Source organism: Esox lucius, chromosome 3 (assembly GCF_011004845.1).
Source record: "Esox lucius isolate fEsoLuc1 chromosome 3, fEsoLuc1.pri, whole genome shotgun sequence".
In the NCBI taxonomy this organism is placed as follows: Eukaryota; Metazoa; Chordata; class Actinopteri; order Esociformes; family Esocidae; genus Esox; species Esox lucius.
The window spans coordinates 19021983-19042033 of NC_047571.1; the positions used below are offsets into that span (position 1 = coordinate 19021983).

General features: G+C 42.4%; 2 protein-coding genes across 3 annotated transcripts; both read right to left on the reverse strand.

The window, feature by feature from the left end:
* Positions 1-4155: 4155 nt before the first annotated feature.
* fcer1gl (Fc receptor, IgE, high affinity I, gamma polypeptide like) lies at positions 4156-7314 on the reverse strand. 2 transcript variants are annotated; one of them, XM_013131310.3, is made up of 5 exons: positions 7191-7314; positions 6865-6959; positions 5554-5571; positions 4827-4847; positions 4156-4711 (listed from the first exon to the last, which is right to left on the reverse strand). In XM_013131310.3, the coding sequence occupies exons 1-5, from the start codon at positions 7243-7245 to the stop codon at positions 4643-4645; spliced, it is 258 nt and encodes an 85-aa protein (XP_012986764.1). In that variant the 5' UTR covers positions 7246-7314; the 3' UTR covers positions 4156-4642. The 2 variants fall into 2 exon arrangements, with proteins under 2 accessions (XP_012986764.1, XP_010888132.2); XM_010889830.3 differs by having other exon boundaries at positions 4161-4711; positions 5554-5610.
* A 2562-nt stretch (positions 7315-9876) lies between these two features.
* On the reverse strand, positions 9877-18308 carry LOC105021850 (vang-like protein 2). Its single transcript, XM_010889819.4, has 8 exons — positions 17860-18308; positions 14310-14711; positions 13579-13702; positions 12706-13313; positions 12484-12617; positions 12225-12360; positions 11786-12032; positions 9877-11543 (listed from the first exon to the last, which is right to left on the reverse strand). Exons 2-8 carry the CDS (start codon positions 14378-14380, stop codon positions 11283-11285), a joined length of 1581 nt encoding a protein of 526 aa, XP_010888121.1. The 5' UTR covers positions 14381-14711; positions 17860-18308; the 3' UTR covers positions 9877-11282.
* Positions 18309-20051: the final 1743 nt, after the last annotated feature.

Genomic DNA, 20051 nt, shown 5'->3' on the forward strand with positions numbered 1-20051 from the left:
TTCAGCATGACAACGACCCAAAGCACATATCAAAATTCACAAAAGCATGGTTTCACCAGAAGAATAACGTTTTGGAATGGCCCAGCCAGAGCCCAGACCTGAATCCAATGGAACATCTGTGGGGTGATCTCAAGAGGGCTGTGCACCGGAGATGTCCTCGCAATCTGACAGATTTGGAGCGCTTTTGAAAAGACGAGTGGGCAAATATTGTCACATCAATATGTGGCATGCTAATCGACTCCAACCCCAAAAGACTGAGTGCTCTAATAAAATCAAAAGGTGCTTCAACAGGTTATTGTGAGTTTTTTTATTTCCCCCTCAAAGATTTCAGTTTGTTTTTCAATTGAATTCTTCATGTTATATGTCACATTAGAGGTGGAGAAAGTTCTGACATGATTTATCTTTGTCTCACATCACAATAACCTGGCATTTTGTGGGATTGTTGATATCCAGTAAGCTGCTTGCTGTTACCTACCTGGCTACCTGCCAAACGTATTCTAATTTACTGTATATAAACTAATTGGTTAAATTATACTCTAAGAGTTTACCAACGCAATATTTGTATCTGTTGACCGTTTACCCAACTTTTCTACACCGGGACTCTATTTGGACATAATTAACGGAACTACTCACCGCTGAACACCCAAAGCTAAGTACCATTACTATGCCTTATCACTGTAAAATTATTGTAGCTACAACGCGGAGAACTATCTCTTCAAGTAAAGATGGCAGAGTTAGAGGCTCGGCTTCAGACGCAAATGTCAGGCAAGGATTATGTTATTGTAGAAATGTAAGATATCTTAATCTTTATAATACAATAATGACAATACCCCTTTTCGAGAAATTGCCATTTATTGCCAAAATTTGTTTTCTAATGCCTCTTAATATGAAAGTAATCTAAACGTAATTCAAAGTAATTTGATTACATTTGAGTAATGTTATGTTACTGATTACAAATATGGACAGGTAACTTGTAACTGTAATGGATTACATTTAAAAAGTAACCTTCCCAACCCTGGCTACCGGTGATGGATCTTCAAAACACAAATTAATTAAATAAACTGTGATTATGAACCTGCACTGAACCTGCACAGCTTAAAGTAAATGACATCAGCAGCCAATGATAACCATTTAACACAATTTTGAGAGATGAAAAGCAAGCAAAATCACATGGCCTACCTGTAGCCGCACCATGAGATAGGGTGCATGTCAGGCCGCAGGCTCTTAGCCAGCCTGCTAGCATAGTGGAGTCTGTCGATAGCATAGCCAGAGTAGTTAGTACAGTTTTAGCTATTGCCACTGTGACTCGTTCTAGGCTGAGAAAAGTTAAACAAGGTAGTGTTAACAATAGCAACCTTATTAAGATAAAGCCTTCCTCCACCTCGGTCACAAATAAAAATGACTATATCACCTTGCATCTCAAAATGGGACTCCTAAATGTTAGATCCCTTGCTCCAAAGGCAGTTGCAGTAAATTAATGAATCTCTGATCATAAACTAAATGTTATTGGCTTGTGTGAAACGTGGCTAAAGTCTGATGAATTCACTGCCCTACATGAGGCCTCTCCTCCTGGCTATACTAGTGATCATATCCCCGTGCATCCCGAAAAGGAGGGGGTGTTGCTAATATTTATGACAGTAAATATACATTTACTCCCAAACACATCACTGGTTTTCATTCTTTTGAAGTTTTACTCATGAAAGTTAACCAGGCTAATAAATCGTTTTACATAGCTACTATTTACAGGCCCCCCGGGTCATAAACAATATTCCTCAATGAGTTTCCAGAATTATTGTCTAACCTTGTAGTCATGGCAGATATAGTATTCAAATTTTTGGCAATTTCAATATTCATATGGAAAAGTCCAATGACCCTCTTCAAAAATCCTTTGAAGCCATAATTGTCTCAGGTCCAACACACTGCCACAATCATACCTTAGATTTAGTCCTGTCACGAGAAATAGATATTGTAGATCAAATAATTTCCCCCCACAATCCTGGAATATCGGATCAATGTCTTATTACATTTACTGTAAAAATAAGAAATCCATTTGCAAACAATAAGTTCCAAAAACCGTACTATAAATTCTTAGACTACAAATAGATTTCTTTATATTTTTACAATCTCGCTCATCAACAACATAGTAAATAAATCCGCAAACGATCAAATCGAGGATCTAAACTCAACACTGCGAAATACTTTAGATACGGTTGCACCACTAAAAACAAAAGAAATACGCAACAAGAAACCTGCTCCCTGGTACACAGACAATACTAGAGCACTTAAGCAAGCCTCCAGAAAATTTGAGCGAAAGTGGCGCTCCACCAAGTTGGAAGTATTCAGACTAGCCTGGATAGACATCTGCTCGATTAGCTTATTTCTCCAACCTGATTGAGGTGAACAAAAACAATAAAAAATGTATCTTCGATACAGTTGCAAAGTTAACAAAAAGCAAGGCATAACAAGTGAAGTAGGTCTTCGCTTTAGCTGTAATGAATACATTAACTACTTTGATGAACAGATCATCACCATTAGAAAACAAATAACTGACTCCTCCTTAAATAGTTATAGTCCCCAAAATCTCAGTTTTCCTGAGAATGTCCTGAACCTCCCTGACCAGGTGTCAATGGGGACACTTGAATTTTTTATTCCATATCGCTCAACACATTCACTAAATTTGTAATGAGTACTAAACCCACAAATTGTTTATAGCTAGACCCGATTCCAACCAGCCAATGTTGAAAATAATAAATTGCTCCCTTTCCTCCGGATGTGTACCAAAGCCTCTTCTAAAAAAATCTGGATCCCGACATATTAAACAATTATAGGCCAATATCGAACCTCCCGTTCCTCTCAAAAAATGACACTACTGATCACTCCCTTCTCTTAGAGAGACTGGAAACCCATATTGGGCTACGTGGACATGTTGTAGCCTAGTTTAAATCTTATTTATCTGGAAGATACCAGTTCGTATGTGTAGATGGCATATCCTCTGACAAATCAAAGTATGTTTTGGTGTTCCTCAAGGTTTGGTTCTGAGCCCATTATTGTTCTCACTATATATTCTGCACCTGGGTGATGTAATCCGTAATCACAATGTCAATTTTCACTATTATGCTGATGACACAGTTATATATTTCAATGAAGCATGGAGAAGCCCCAAAATTTGCTACTTTGGAAGCATGCGTTTCAGATATTAGGAAGTGGGTGACAGAGAACTTCTTGCTTTTAAACTCGAGAAAAACAGAAAAGCTTGTTTTAGGACCCAAGAAACAAAGAGCATTGTTAGCAGATCTCACTGTGAACCTCGACGGCTACATGGTCGTACCCAAAAAACTGTGAGAAACCTTGACCCTGACCTCTCCTTTGAAGAACGTATAAAATATGTCTCAAGAGTTGCTTATTTTCATCTTCGAAACAGTGCAAAGATCAGAAACTCTCGATCAAAAACTGATGCAGAAAAATGAATCCATGCTTTTGTTACTTCTAGATTAGATTACTGCAATGCTATTCTTTCCAGTTACCCTAACAAATCAATAAATAAACTTCAATTAGTGCTGCACACGGCTGCTAGAATCCTAACTAGAACTAAAAAATGTAACACATTACTCCAGTACTAACCTCTTTACACTGGCTGCCTGTTAGGACTAGGGCTGATTTTAAGGTTTTATTGTTAACCTATAAATCAATACATGGACTTGCTCCTACTTACCTCGCTGAAATGATACAGCTATACATACCTACACATAACCTTAGATCGCAAGATGCAGACCTTTTATTTGTACCTAGAATTTCTAAACAAACAGCCGGAGGGAGGGCCTTCTCTCATAGAGCTCCATTAATGTGGAATGATTTGCCAATTAAGGTTAGAAATGCAAACTCAGTGCAAACTTTCCAGTGTCTACTAAAGACTCTTCTCTACATCATGGTCTCTGATTAAGTGTATAATGTATACCCAATATTTATTGTTTCTGCACTGTGGGTGAACCATATTTACTGAGTAATTTTATAAATATATATGCAAATCAGGGACCCAAATGGATGATTTCTTTCATCAATGCACGTCCCAACTTTCACTAAAAATAGATTTCAACTGACCCATTAGTAGTAGAATGTAATGTTTTTTTTATATTGTGTACATTGGCAATATCAATTTGATTCCTGATTGCCTGTTATTATTATTAATTTAAAAAAAACTTTTGGTTTACTAGCAGGTTGAACTTAACATTTATTACAAAAACTCAAGCCTGATAGCAATACAACGTTACATGTCCACTTTACCTGAATCCTAGTATTTCCCTAAAAATATGTATAAAAAACTATAATTTATACTGTGATAAAAAGTATGGGGATCCCTGATTACATGTAATTTAAATAATTACATCCATTTAATATACATTTTGAATGACATTGACACTGATAATCAGTCAGAGATAGTTACGGTTGTTTTCCAGAGTACTTAAAAGGTGTTTTGAACACTGACTCACTTGGGCCTTCATTCAACGGCCAGCAACATGGGCACGACCTACGCTTGAGATTTTGTAAAGGAAAGCAAGCTGTCATATAAAGTCCTAAATGCAGTTTTTAGCAGGGTTTGTGGTTTGCTGTTTACCACTGCTAGCACAACTCTCTTCCACTTTTGTCACACCAGCATGGCTTTCTTCTGCACTTTGATAGTCTCATAGGTGTCCTGGCCATGCTGGGTTAGACCCTGTGGGAGGACAAACATTGACAGACTTCAAATGACTTGAAATCCTAAAATTGAAAAGTAATACGAGCCATTTGAAATATTTTGTTAAAATAAAAATATAGAAAAATAATCTTACAACATAAATTCCTTCTTCTTTCTGTAAAATGGAAATTATGAGAGTTATTATCTATGCAGTAATCAGCTGAAGTCAAAAAACATGAAAACACAAGCATGCAATTTCTACAGAAAATGATTTCACATCATTTTTTAAGTAGACATAGACAGAAGAGACCGCCATCTTTCCTGATTAGTACTTTCCTACTTATTTTCAATTTCTCTAATTCTACTTAAAAGCTAAGTAATGGGTGTAGAAGACTATAGATTGTGGGTGTTGAATTCTTAAGGCTTTCACCTCTCTTCGCTTTTGAATTTGTTATTTGATTAGCTTTACAACATATCTAATAACCAACTATTTTTGTACAACAGGATATAATGTTGCATCTTAGTCTGACAGTAATGGAAACAGTGTTTATAGGTAGAGGGTTTGGTGGTCAATTCTTTTTTTTTTTTTTACAGGAAATGATAACAGTTGCTGGTAGGGGGGTGGAAGTAGGTCTCTTGGGCTTTGAGATTACATGCAAGACCTGATTGATATAATTTACTTTTATGTCTTTGGGTTGAATTTCAAAAATCACAAGCAGGATAAAATAATTTTGCCTGAATAAATTAGGTCGCCATTAAAATGTGTAACATTTCTGGATTATAAAAGAGGTCGTAGTTAAATGTTGGTTAGTGATAACATTTGTAGTCTCTCTTTCCCTGGCTTTCTCTCCCCCCACACAAGCACACACACTTAAATGTACCTGATATCTGCCTGTGTCCTGTGGATATTCACCAGTGTTAATGTAGGTCGGCTTCATCTAAGGAATATTATAAACATAGTTTACATTAAATATATGTGTGAGTGTGAAAGGATGTGGATAGTGAAGTGTTTTATAATGTATTGTGTCTTGTGGTCAGTTAAGTGTGGTATAGTGTATAGTGTTGTAGATAGTGAGGTGTCTTATAATGTATTGTGTTGTGGGTAGTGAGGTGTGTTATAATGTGTAGTATTGTAGATAGTGAGGTGTGTTATAATGTATTGTGTTGTGGGTAGTGAGGTGTGTTATAATGTGTAGAATTGTAGATAGTGAGGTGTGTTATAATGTATTGTGTTGTGGGTAGTGAGGTGTGTTATAATGTGTAGTATTGTAGATAGTGAGGTGTGTTATAATGTATTGTGTTGTGGGTAGTAAAGTGTGTTATAATGTATATTGTTGTGGGTACTGAGGTGTGTTATAATGTATAATGTTGTAGATAGTGAGGTGTGTTATAATGTATAGTGTTGTGGGTACTGAGGTGTGTTATAGTATATAGTGTTGTGGGTACTGAGGTGTGTTATAATGTATAGTGTTGTGGGTACTGAGGTGTGTTATAATGTATAGTGTTGTAGATAGAGAGGTATGTTATAATGTATAGTGTTGTGGGTACGGAGGTGTGTTATAGTATATAGTGTTGTGGATACTGAGGTGTGTTATAATGTATAGTGTTGTGGGTACTGAGGTGTGTTATAATGTATAGTGTTGTAGATAGTGAGGTATGTTATAATGTATAGTGTTGGGGGATAATGAGGTGTGTTATAATGTATAGTGTTGTGGGTAGTGAGGTATGTTATAATGTATAGTGTTGTGGGTACTGAGGTGTGTTATAATGTATAGTATTGTGGGTAATGAGTTACGTTATAATGTATAGTGTTGGGGGATAATGAGGTGTGTTATAATGTATAGTGTTGTGGGTACTGAGGTGTGTTATAATGTATAGTATTGTGGGTAATGAGTTACGTTATAATGTATAGTGTTGTGGGTACTGAGATGTGTTATAATGTATAGTGTTGTGGGTACTGAGGTGTGTTATAATGTATAGTATTGTGGGTAATGAGTTACGTTATAATGTATAGTGTTGTAGATAGTGAGGTGTGTTATAATGTATAGTGTTGTGGGTAGTGAGGTGTGTTAAAATGTATTGTGGCTTGATGATGGTAAAGTGTGTTATAATGTATCATGTCTTGTGGACATGGGTGTGTTATAATTCAAAAGTGTCTTATAATGTGTTATAGTGTGTTAATAACTCCTCACTCTAAGTCTGCAGTACAAGATGGTGAGAATGATGCCGTACATCCCAAGGACCCCATCCAGAATGTAACACAGCTTCCCCTCAGGCACCTGGGTCTCTGCACATATTATGAAAGAATACTTATATATAAACTGTCATCATCACTATAGTCATTATTCTGGTCATCCAATCGTGGATATCACTAATAAAAACATAGTCACTCACTTCCACTGGATGAGCGTCTACTGAATTATGTAAAGGTAACATAAACTTTAAAAATATTTTTATGTCCCTGTTCACGGTATGGTAAAATAAATGCTGAACATAAAATAAAACATTGGATACTCACCTGCAAGGCTAAAGTTCAAGAAGAAAGCAACCAATATTAGCGATCCAGGAAGCATCTTTGTAGAAAACGTTCAAGTAGATGGAGAGTTGTTGTACTTGATGTTCTTTTAGTGTCTGTCTGTGGGTTTCTGACACCTCTGAACAGAAACTGTGAGGCGGTGTTGCAGGAAGTTATTGGCTCATATTTAAATGTCTGTCCATAATGTTAAAATCAATCCCCGCCCACAGAGATCCTTACCTACTAGAATACACACAGATCAGCCATAACATTATGACCACTGACAGGTGAAGTGAATAACACTGATTATCTCATTATCATGGCACCTGTCAGTGGGTGGGATATATTAGGTACCAAGTGAACATTCTGTCCTCAAAGTTGATGTGTTAGAAGCAGGAAAAATGGGCAAGTGTAAGGATCTGAGTGACTTTGACAAGGGCCAAATTGTGATGGCTAGACCACTGGGTCAGAGCATCTCCAAAACTGCAGCCCTTGTGGGGTGTTCCCAGTCTGCAGTGATCAGTACCTATCAAATGTGGTCCAAGGAAGGAAATGTGATGACCCAGCAACAGGGTCATGGGTGGCCAAGGTTCATGGGCACATGAGCATCAGAACTGGACCACGGAGCAATGGAAGAAGGTGGCCTGGTCTGATGAATCACATTTCCTTTTACATCACGTGGATGGTCGGGTATGTGTGCGTCGCTTACCAGGAGAACACATGGCACCAGGATGCACTATGGGAAGGAGGCAAGCCGTTGGAGGCAGTGAGATGTTTGAGCAATGTTCTGCTGGGAAACCTTGGGTCCTGCCATTCATGTGGATGTTACTTTGATATGTACCACCTACCTGAGCATTGTTGCAGACCATGTGCACCCTTTCATGGCAACGGTATTCCCTGATGGCATTGGCCTCTTTCAGCAGGATAATGTACCCTGTCACAAAGCAAAAATGGTTCAGGAATTGTTTGAGGAGCACAACAACGAGTTCAAGGTGTTGACTTGGGCTCCAAAGTTACCAGATCTCAATCCAATCAAGCAACTGTGGGATGTGCTGGATAAGTCTGATCCATGGAAGCCCCACCCCGCAACTTACAGGACTTAAAGGATCTGCTGCTAATGTCTTGGTGCCAGATACCACAGCACACCTTCAGAGGTCTAGTTGAGTCCATGCCTCAATGGGCCAGGACAGTTTTCGTTGCAAAAAGAGGACCTACACAATATTAGGCAGCTGGTCATAATGTTATGGCTGATCGGTGTATGAAAGAGAATATATAAATAAAATAAACATTTCTGATGTGATTTGAGGATTTCACACTGTTCCTAGATACTTCATAGCTCATGGCATGTTGTTAATCGTAAGGGACACTGTGAATGTATATTTTATGAATAGTTATTTGTTATGAGTGTGTTATAAAATGTTTATTTGCATACTTTATACACTGAATATTCACAGGTTTTAATCAAAGGCAAATGGCAAAAAAAAGGAATCTAAGAGAACAAGAACACACCATATTAATATTAACCATTTTGGTTCCAAAACTGAGCTTTGAGGAACACAAAAGCGTACAGAGGACATACCATATGCCACAAATACAAACATCTTTCAGCTAGATAGTATCCAAACCAGGCAAGAACGTCTCTATGTAGCACAAAATGGGTTTTCATTTCTTCTTAACCAGGGTGGTGATCAATGGTGTCAATGGCATGACTACGCTCAAGAAACCCAAGGACAGATGCAGAACCTTTGATGCCATTAAAAAGGTCACTTGCAGAGAGTTTGCTTCATATCCGGAGAGGTAGTAGTTTATGTTGAATACAGAATCTCTTTCTCAACGTCAGCATTTCAAAGGAGCTGATAATGAGGGGTGAGGATGCCTGCATCCACAGACAGAAGTGGAAAGGGTTAAGATCTTCTAGTTCCTTGATGTCCACCAACACCAAACAATGAACATGGTCCATACATACCCATACACACCCAACCAATTACGAAGAAGCCTTCCAGTGCCTCTTGGCTGTTAGGAAGATGAAATGATTTGGGATGGACCTTTGAAAAACCTTCTGCAGCTGCACCATCCAGAGGTACTTAACAGGCTGTACCATCGCCAGGTATGGCAACTGCACCTTCCTTGATCGCACAACTCACTGTGTCAGAAGGCGCTAAGAATTGTCCAAAAAAAAAGACACACAAAGCGATGACAAATTTCTCTACACATCTATGGAAGACAATGAAGGGGACATTGCCCTATGTAGGGTGCCATCCATCAGATGGGGGGCAACACCAGTGTCTGGACTCTTGTGAGTAGGGGTTGTAAAAACCTGTTGTCCTGGATGAAACAATCCTATCTAGTTCGCATAGCTTTCATGGTGACATAAACCCTCCCCTCCACACATTATTTAAAGGTGCTCTGGATAAGAATGTCAGCCAAGTTACCAAAATGATAATGAAATGGGTGACTCCCCTCCTCTTTCCATCTGTATGGGTGCCCTTCCAAAAACGGGGGTAAATGTATTTCAGGAAAGAAAAGTTTAAACTGAATTACTAATAGATTCGGTATCTTTAGCTGGGTTATGACTGAGCCCTGAGGAAGAGGGGCATGATTTCACGCCATGCTTAAAAGGCCTCTTCCATTACACAAACTTCATTAATCAGCATGCTAACTAGTGGTAAATAAGTGGTGAATGAATGACAGTGAGAGCAGGTGCACAGGAAAATTATTTAATGAAAAAACATCTAGCACACTACAAGCTAGAAGCAGCTAATATTAATAAAAGAAAGTCAAATCTACCCATCTTTGTACAAGCGAACTCTTTTCCAAAAGTAAAAAAAAAAAATACATTATTGCATTATCATAACTTAGGCTTCATAGAAATGATATAAAAACATAGAAAATGTACTTAAACCCGAATTTCTAGCATGCATAAAAACTGGTATGACAATAATTTGCATTTTGCCATTAGATGTTGTCATCAGTTATGTAAACCTGGTTTGAACTTCATTTCATTGGTTGTTCTCTTATCAATGAATGGTATCAGTTCTAATGGCTTGAATACAAATGACACATTAGTCATATTGGGGCTCAATTCTCCAAAAGTAGGGGGACGACTGTTTGGAGCAGTTCAAGCGTCAACATCAAGCTGCCAGTTACAGTACATCTTGGAAGAACCTAGAGGTTTAGTGGTCAGAGAAGTGGTTCTTGGTCAGAGATGACTGGCCAGGGTTTTGTCATTCATACATGGGTAAGGCTATTCAATGCAGCAGACTTTTGTCATGTTTACAATGTGGCACAATGTGGTGATTTGCTACAACTGCAGTAAGGATAAAATCACACGTCTCTGGTCAGGAAGGTCAGAAAGAAAATGAATGGAGGACAGTGGACACGGCCTCAAGACAAGTCCATTCCAAACAGCTTTGTGGATCAACAGGTTCAGAACATTCTGTCTAAGAAACATCGTGAGAGAGGGTCCAAACCAGGAATGTATTCTCAGACTTTACCAAACTATTACATTTGTTTAAAAAGACCAGTGTAAAATGAAATGAGAGCCACACATACAATATGAATTGTTACAACATAGACTCTCAGTTTAAAGAAGTTCAGGAATGTATTTCCTTCACAAACATATGAAGACCTACAGCGCAACAAGAAATGCCTTATTAATTCAATAAACATACATTCTGTAGTAAAAAAAGTCACACCCCTATAGAAAACCGACCTCTTCTTTCCTAATCACGTCAACATCACACTGGCAACGAATAGGTGCAGCTGCCGGGCCTGAGAGTTGTACTCTGATTGGTCCGTTCGTAAGACATCAGGAAGTAGAACAGAGGGCAATGACACAGCTCCTCTAGTGGTCAGATAGTGATCTTTACGTGAAAAATGTTATTCATCAGAATAAATTTAGGCTTTGCTCCCTTTGGAATACAAGGGAATTCTACAGTGTCATGAAGACATCGTCATGGCATCCCTCTTCGGTCTTTGGAAGATCTTAGTTTCATCCCATTCTGGTAACATCCATGACATTGGTTCAACAGGAGGATTTATAATGACCTAGTACATGCTTGCAAATCCCCGAAGGATCAGAGGCCTCCATTAGCTCTAAACAGACGTCTCTGACTGCAGCCTCATTACAAACTTGTGGCTCTTAGGGTCAATAAACTCCTCCCCGAGACGCAAGAATGGGAGGGGCTGCACCGTGACAACCAGGGAGAAGTCGAGGCGCCGCAAGGAGAAGACCAGATCCTGACGCAGAGCAGAGGTCACTGGTTCCTCACTCACTAGAGTCCACTGACGCCCTCTGCCATTCTCACGCTGGTACTGCACGGTAGGCCCTGGGCTGAGGTAACGCTCCAGAAAAGCCTGTGAGGACAAATACATTAAAACAGGCTTTCAAAATCATGCGGAATAAGGGAGACTAAATGAACGGGTGCAGCATTGACGGGTATTTGAGTATACCAGACACTTTTAATTGACCCAAATGCGTGAAACGCATCCCAAAGGCGGTTTTAACATTTGTACCCTGGAAGTAACACACAGTGTATCCTTCCCCCTTTAAGGGTTCTACGTTCTCGACTAAGAGGACATGGTAAGTAGCTGATCACCTTGGGAGTCATGTTGTGGGTGATGCAGAACTGCAGGTGTGTGAGGATGCTCTCCATGCTGTGGTAAGGCTGCTGGCGCGTGGTCCTCAGGTACTTCTGCATGGCCCGGGCCATGGGGGCGAAGATGGCCTGAGCCGCCTCCCGGGGGTCCATCACCTCACGGGGGTGTTTGGGGGACGAGGCAGCAGGGTCATCATCCTGGAGACGCTTGATGTGGGTGAAGGCTTCTTCCACCGCCACAACCAACCTGGATGACACAACAGCCGTCAATTATGATTACGCAGCACTGTGATATCAGGCATCGTTGCGGTGACCGAAACACTATTAAAACGGACTGGTTCCCCTACGGCATCGTGCAGAAACTGCAGGAATCGCTGGGGACAAAATGGGGCAGGGACATTAACAGGGTTGGTCTTCCTATGGCCGGTGTAAGCCCTACCTGGCCTTGCGCTTGCGGACCCTGCGCTCCATCTCCGCCTCCTCATAGTAGTACTCGTTGTGCGAGTTGTCTCTTCTGCGGGCCGCCGCAGCAATCATGGCCCGGGATTGGCTGGTGGAGTTGTTGGTGCTGCTCTCTGTGGATCAGTGGATGTGCAGTAATCACAGCAATCATTAATTGCACGTATATATGCAAAAGACAGAAGTGGGTGGAAGGGATGGTCGGTAGTTATACTAGACGCCGTACAGCGATTGCTTACCGTCCAGAGAGTAGACTTTGAATCCAGACATCTTCTTGGAGAGGATAGACTTGGGCAGGTTGAGCATGGCAGGGTTGTAGACTGGGAAATCACTGTAGTACCGGTCCAACACCCACACTGCTGCCCTCTGAACACTGGAACACACCACCACCATCTATTACCGTCCACTTCGTAATGAAGACCCGCAAGCGCCATAACGTACGTCCACAGACAGACACTGACCTGAGGTGTCCCACATTGTAGAAGCGACTGGCCCCGTCCGTGGTGCGAACCACCTTCAGGCAGAAGGCGGGCTGAAGGTGTCTGACCTCCAGCAGCACCAGGGCCAGATACTGGATGAAGAGCAGGGCGTCCACCAGCGACGCGGCGTACTCTACGATGCCCCGGTAGTCCCTCTCCCGGGGCTCCAGCACGCGCACGCCGTAGAACAGCCAGTAGGACGCCACGAACAGGAACACCAGCACCATCAGCAGGCAGCGGAAGACAAAGAAGCGGGGCAGGGTGGCGCGCGGCGGGCGCAGGAACAGCGCCCAGGAGGAGATGAGGAGCACCAGGAGCTTGAAGGCCAGGGAGACGTAGAGGCCCTCGCAGGGGGTGCCGCACGGGTCCAGGGCCTCGCGCCACAGCAGCTGGGGGAGAACCAGGAAGGCCAGCGGAGTGACCAGGGCGAAGAGGCCCAGGCAGCCACCCAGCACAGGACCCAGGAAGCGTTTGCATTCCAGGGGAGAGGATTCGTCCAGCTCCTTGGAGACCCTGGTCAGGTCTTCGTTGGACACGCTGTGTTCTGATGTTCCGGTGACCACGGTGGTGGTCTCTCCCCAGTTATCATCCTGCAGAACGGGACAGGACACGGGACAGGTCAAAATGGAAAAAGGGGGGGGGTGGGGGGGGGGGGGGGGGGGGGGGGGGGGGGGGGGGGGGTTTACAGAGACAGGAGGAGGGGTGTCCGGGTGGGATTATGACTGGTTCTGATGTTTGTCTGACTCGGACCACAGTCTGTTCCTGGTTAGGTCAGGCAAAACCTGTGGCCAGGTTCTGAGATAAAGATTTGGAGAAAGGAATGTGGAGCTAGAAGCAGAAGGTTGTGGTTCTGACCCTGTCGTCACCACGGGTGGACTCGGCGTCGAGTAGCGGCTCCCCGGGGGCCTGGATGGTCACGGACTTGTCCCCGCGGCTGCTGCCATCTCTGCTCTTGGAGCGATGCCGGTCCCTCCGATCCCTGGACCAAAGACAGACACAGTGGAGTCAATGTACTGAGCTTCGTAATCATGACCGAAACCTGGGGGCTACATGTGTTATCCATATCTGGTGGTTCATCAGTGACCATCGACTATTGGATCAGTGTGTGTGTGTGTGTGTGTGTGTGTGTGTGTGTGTGTGTGTGGGGGTACTCGTTACACATGCATTTAACGCCGTCCTGCCGCCAAACAACTATAGTAGTTGTGAGTATATCGATGTATTTTTCTTCAATACTATCAATTTTATTTTAGCCATGGAGTTTGCTAACAGGACACAGCTACAGCCTACATCAAACACGTTTTTATTTGACTGGCTCCAGGTTGGGCTATTTGATCAAAAAACATCTGATATCCTGTACACAACACCCGTTGTTAGTGAGGCTAGAGGCTACCTGATTTAAGCTAAGGTTTTGATTTGTTGCGGCAGCACCATTCAAATTTCCTGTTGTGCTCCTGACTTGGACAAATATGAGTTGAGATTACATCAGCCTTTAGCTTATTAGCCCATAACCTACTGGTTGAGAGAAAATGTTTTAGGGAAAAATAACACGAATCAATCCAAGTTAACGGGTGGGCGTCATCTGGTACCTGTGCTTGCGGGAGCTTCGGGAATGAGATGACTTGTAGGAGTAGCCCGAGTACTGCGACTCGTTGTCCATGTCTCGAGTTGGCGGGTGGGTTTGACGGGCCCCTCCTCCCCCCGTGCCTCGTTCCCTGGCTCCGCCCAGCTGGCTCTTGCGCTCTGAGATGGACTTGTTGGACAAGGCCAGGGGCAACTTCAGCAGGTCAACCTTACTCCTGAGGGAATCTATCTTGGAGGCCGGCGGACAGGGAGAGGGAGAAGAGCCCACCAGAGGGAATCAGGGTCTGGTGGACCAGGACCGGAGAAGAAGGGGAGGAAGTAAAGAAGGAAGACAAGAAAGGGGGAGGGGAGGTGGAGACAGAATAGGATGACCTGGAGGATAAGGAGGGGGTAAAAATGGACAGTCCCTAAAAGAGATCAGAAGGAACATAATTAGTAAAAAAAAAAAAAGAAAAAAAAAGTGACCTACAAATCAAGTATTTCTGTGTATCAAACTCTGACTGGGCAACTCAAGACATCACTATCCTATTGAGCTAAAGCTTGCTAGCCCTAGGAGTGAACACACGCTTTTAGCTCTCAGGCATGCGTGGCCCTAACGCAGGCACAGTTCTGCAGACCAAAGGCTGTCTGGAGTGAGCCATAGGCCGGAAAAGTCTACAAATTTGACACAATGGCGGCCATATTGGATTACTGTGTTTTCACAAACTTGTTTGGCCTCTCCCTCTATTTTCCCATCTCACATTCCCTCTTGGTCTCCCTTGGTCCCCTGGGTAACGGGGCCTCTCCACTGCCATGGTGATGAAAGAGGGTGTTCAGCTGGAGGGGATTTGAGGTTGACAGTTTCCGTGGAAACCTGACCTTATAGCACCCTCCAACACGCTGAGAGAAATACAAGTGTTTGAGTGACTATGTCTTGTCACATGCCTAATTGATATGGGCACTATGTTAATTGTATGGGGTTACCATGTAAGTTTGATTTGCCACATATGTGGCGGACTGAGCCATTTGTATCAGTCAATTTAATGCACAACACTAAATTTAAAACACATAACTCCATCAAAATGCCATTCCATTATCCTTACTTTTCACTGTTTTCTAGAAGGCTATTATTGACAGTAGGATGGAGACAGGATAAGTGGAGACACAGGTGGAGACGTGTGTATTGAACCCTGGTGTCCGACAGGGAGACGTATATGTGCACGGAGCATTACCTCTCGACAACACCCTTTATATTCTCAATAGACTCTCAGGAGCTGTGCCTGTCTGTGTGTCTGCAGTCGTTGATTTAGGCCTCGTCTTCGGAAGTGCCCCACTGTCTACACGAATAAACGAATATTAGCTTCTGTAGCCACCAATGATAACCCACGGTGTTCACGTGCTACACCTCAGCCCCCATCACATGCTGATAAGAAACACCACCTATAAATGAGTTGTTGTAAGGGAGACGTACAGCAGCCCTGGGGGGCGGTGCGCACAGAGCTGTATGTACAGCTGACTTCGTGCATTTGAAATATCCAAAACACATGCACATCATTGTTTGCATGTTCCCTCGCTCATCATTGTTTTCGTGGTCCCTTGGACTGAACTTGAACCCCCAGAGACAGACCAGGCTTTCTGTGGACATGGCGATGACAAACACCTGATCCGTCTGGGTGTGGTATGCTGGAGAGAAAGGTAGAGTTTCCTTTCCTTATTCAACCAGCTGTGTCCTGTGAGTAAGGTAATGGCTAAAAACAGTTGCCGTAGTGATGACTCCCCACTTGCTCAATCTTCACAAAGATGATCTCATTAAGTAATGTCATAAAGACCTGGACATACCACATAATCAATCTTCAAACATCTAAATATGCGGCATCCGATTCAACCGCCAGTGTTATACAAAATACCACCAGGCCCAGTATCTGCCTTAAATGAAAGTCAAATTCTACATCCAAATCACCCCCACTCACAACATTCAATCCTGTGGACTGGGATCGGGGGTGGTGGTGACCCACTCTGACAGGTGCCATCAGCATTTAACTATATAGTACGTCATAATATTCCACAAAACGTATCACAAATGTCTTGTCGTTTCCAAGTACACACTGCCATTTACCAGCCTTACATTTCAGCACGTCTGGCCAGTGAAACATCTTCCGGGAAGGGACTGTAAGAAAGCTTTGACAGTGGCAAAGTACAAACAACCCTCATGGTGGGGAAACCAGTATGTAACTTAATGTAAAAGTAATATGAACCCAAAAACATCTCTTGTGTAAACAAACGTGCACAGCCCAGGAGGTAGTGTATGAGGGCCACACACACACACAACATTTTAAACCCCCACCCATCTAGTGCTAATTGCAGTGACAACAGAAAACCCCACTGGAAAAAAGCCACAGCACCCTCAACCTTGTGTCCAATCTGCCTCTCTTCTATGAAGCAATATACCAAAGCTCTCCATATGTGTCACCCTTTTTGCACTATCCCTTTAGTATTGACCAAATATGCATAAGGTAGACTCTACCACACACATGGCTCTTAAAAAGACCTCCTGCTAAATTACTTATAAAGGGACTGTAAGAAAGCATTGCCATTCATTTGCACCTGTTGTAGATGAAGCATGTGGCAAATATAATTTGATAAGAATTTGACTAGGAGTGTATACAATGTAAGACAGAGTGCAACCAAATCATCACATGGTTTATGACTGGACAGAGCAGTGCTGTTATGATATTGTTGGACACTTTACCACTCAACGGTCTACAGAACCTGTTCAATGTAGCCTTAGGAGTCACTGCTGTGTTGAATCTATGGCCTTCTGACCTGTGGGGCTGTTTATTTTGAGAGCCACAGGCAGCTGGGACAATAGCCTGGTCAACCTGATACATTTCAAATGATATAAGTTGGTGCAACTTAGTTAAGAATACTTTTAACCTAAAGAACTGAAAAAGGAGTAACTGTGTTACTTACAAAGATAAGGTTTAACAAGCGCCAATATGAGCTCTAGCAGTAGCTAGTATAGATTTTCACTTGTCTTAAGTCCCTAGAAAAGAGGATTTGCATTCGTAACATGCACCTAGAGTCCTTGTTAAAATGGGGGACATCTCCTGTGTTGTTACGTGTTTTTAACTATGTTACAAACACGTAATATAGCCACCAGTTGGATCAGATGCTCTGTAACTAGTCAAACTTGGAATAAATAGAGGCATGCCCCTCATTATCTGTGGGTTTGGGTCAGCTCGATCTCCATTAATAATTTAACATTACAGCCACAAAGGACTGAATAAAACCTAGCCTGTTACGAGCAAACCAGAAACAAACACAAAACAGTTAATCAATGATTCCCTGCTTTGAAATGCAATGTAGGTTACACATGTCTTTTCTGCGACGTAGGCAGGATTTTATCCACCATTATGAGGGTTATAGCAAACAATGGGGGCGAAACTCCGCGACCACTATCGAGCAGAAATGGTATGTGATCTGGACAAGACGGTCCCCATCCGCGAATCTCATGTTATTTGCTAAGGTCCAACCGTCCTCAATGAATGGATTATGCACATTCAACAGAACACCTACCTTTGCCGAAAATTCCCACGAAGCTTGAACACACACGTATCCTCTTAGCGTCTCGTTCCCATGCCGTCGGGATGAGGGGTAGGGTACTTCCTCCCTAATTGTTGGGACTCCGGACTCAACCCTTCGAACCACGTAGCTACGTGGCCTGCGTGAAAATAACAATAGCCCGGATCAGGCCAGGGGTCCTCTCTAAACTTCCCTGTAGCTTTGGTATGGAGTGAAAAATGAGAGCGATCATAGCTTCTTCCATAGGACAGCTTTATAATATTTAACACGGTACCTTACCCTATCGTCTATTTCTTTTATTCTACCTCACTTCAAATGTCAATTATTTGGAAACAGTATTTACTATCAATATCAATCCAAATTGAAAACAACTAATCTAAAAAAAAAGTAGGCCTACAAATTCCCAAAATATCCATTGAGTTTTTTTTTGTGCTGACTTTCCTTCCCCCGCCCCACCAACTGTAGCGCCCATCACCCGCCCCGTATTTATTGACCCTCCTCCACTCCTTGTTGTACACACTCCGCCCACATTTTAGACTGGTTTGGGAAGTGAAACCGCCATTCATTCTCATCCGTTCTCAACATACACAATTTGATAACATGCTTCCTAACATTATAATAGTAAAAACGTTTATTCAAAAGATCACCATTCAAGTTCCTAAGTTAATGCTAGGTATCCCAAGGTTTGAATATTTCGATGGCGATTTCTAATCTTTGATTTACCGTAGAACCATAGAACGTTTTATACATTTATATTTTACGAATGAAGTAACTTCTGGGAGCTATTAGGGATAACTATCTTGCTCAAGGACAGAACAACACATGTATTATCTTTAAAGCTTGAGGATTAAATCAAGATTTGATTTGTTGGTGCTTGTTAGTCCCTGTGAGACGAAGTATTGCAGGAAGTTATATGTTTCAGGACCAGTAGGGGGTAGCCTTCCCTCTGCTCAAAATATCAAATCCCAGGGTAACGAAGGGGAAATTGCCATGCTTAGGGGAATCAAACAGGTGTTCTGACATTCTATTATCACTAAAGATCCCATGACACTGTTAAACCCTGTGTCCTGGCTACATTTTCAATCAATTATGGTATTTGGGCCACAATGGCATAACTGTCATACCCATATCATGGCCACCTTTTTTATTTCAACCTTTCAACTTTTTAAAGCTGACTGAGAACCAAAGGTTGTTTACTGTGAAAACAAAGTAAAAATTATTTGGAACACCATGCTAATACTGTGTTTGACCCGCTTTCGCCTTCAGAACTGCCTTAATTCTATGTAGCATTGATTCAACAAGGTGCTGAAAGCATTCTTCAGAAATGTTGGCCCATATTGATAGGATAGCATCTTGCAGTTGATGGAGATTTGTGGGATGCACATCCAGGGCACGAAGCTCCCGTGCCACCACATCCCAAAGATGCTCTATTGGGTTGAGATCTGGTGACTGTGGGGGCCATTTCAGTACAGTGAACTCATTGTCATGTTCAAGAAACCAATTTGGTGCATTATCCTGCTGGAAGTAGCCATCAGAGGATGGGTACATGGTGGTCATAAAGGGATGGACATGGTCAGAAACAATGCTCAGGTAGGCCGTGGCATTTAAATGATGCCCAATTGGCACTAAGGGGCCTAAAGTTTGCCATGAAAACATCCCCCACACCATTACACCACCACCACCAGCCTGCACAGTGGTAACAAGGCATGGTGGATCCATGTTCTCATTCTGTTTGCGCCAAATTCTGACTCTACCATCTGAATTTCTCAACTGAAATCGAGACTCATCAGACCAGGCAACATTCTTCCAGTCTTCAACTGTCCAATTTTGGTGTGCTCGTGCAAATTGTAGCCTCTTTTTCCTATTTGTAGTGGAGATGAGTGGTACCCGGTGGGGTCTTCTGCTGTTGTAGCCCATCCGCCTCAAGGTTGTGCGTGTTGTGGCTTCACAAATGCTTTGCTGCATACCTCGGTTGTAACGAGTGGTTATTTCAGTCAAAGTTGCTCTTCTATCAGCTTGAATCAGTCGGCCCATTCTCCTCTGACCTCTAGCATCAACAAGGCATACTGAATGTTTTTCCCTTTTCACACCATTCTTTGCAAACCCTAGAAATGGTTGTGCGTGAAAATCCCAGTAACTGAGCAGATTGTGAAATACTCAGACCAGCCCGTGTGGCACCAACAACC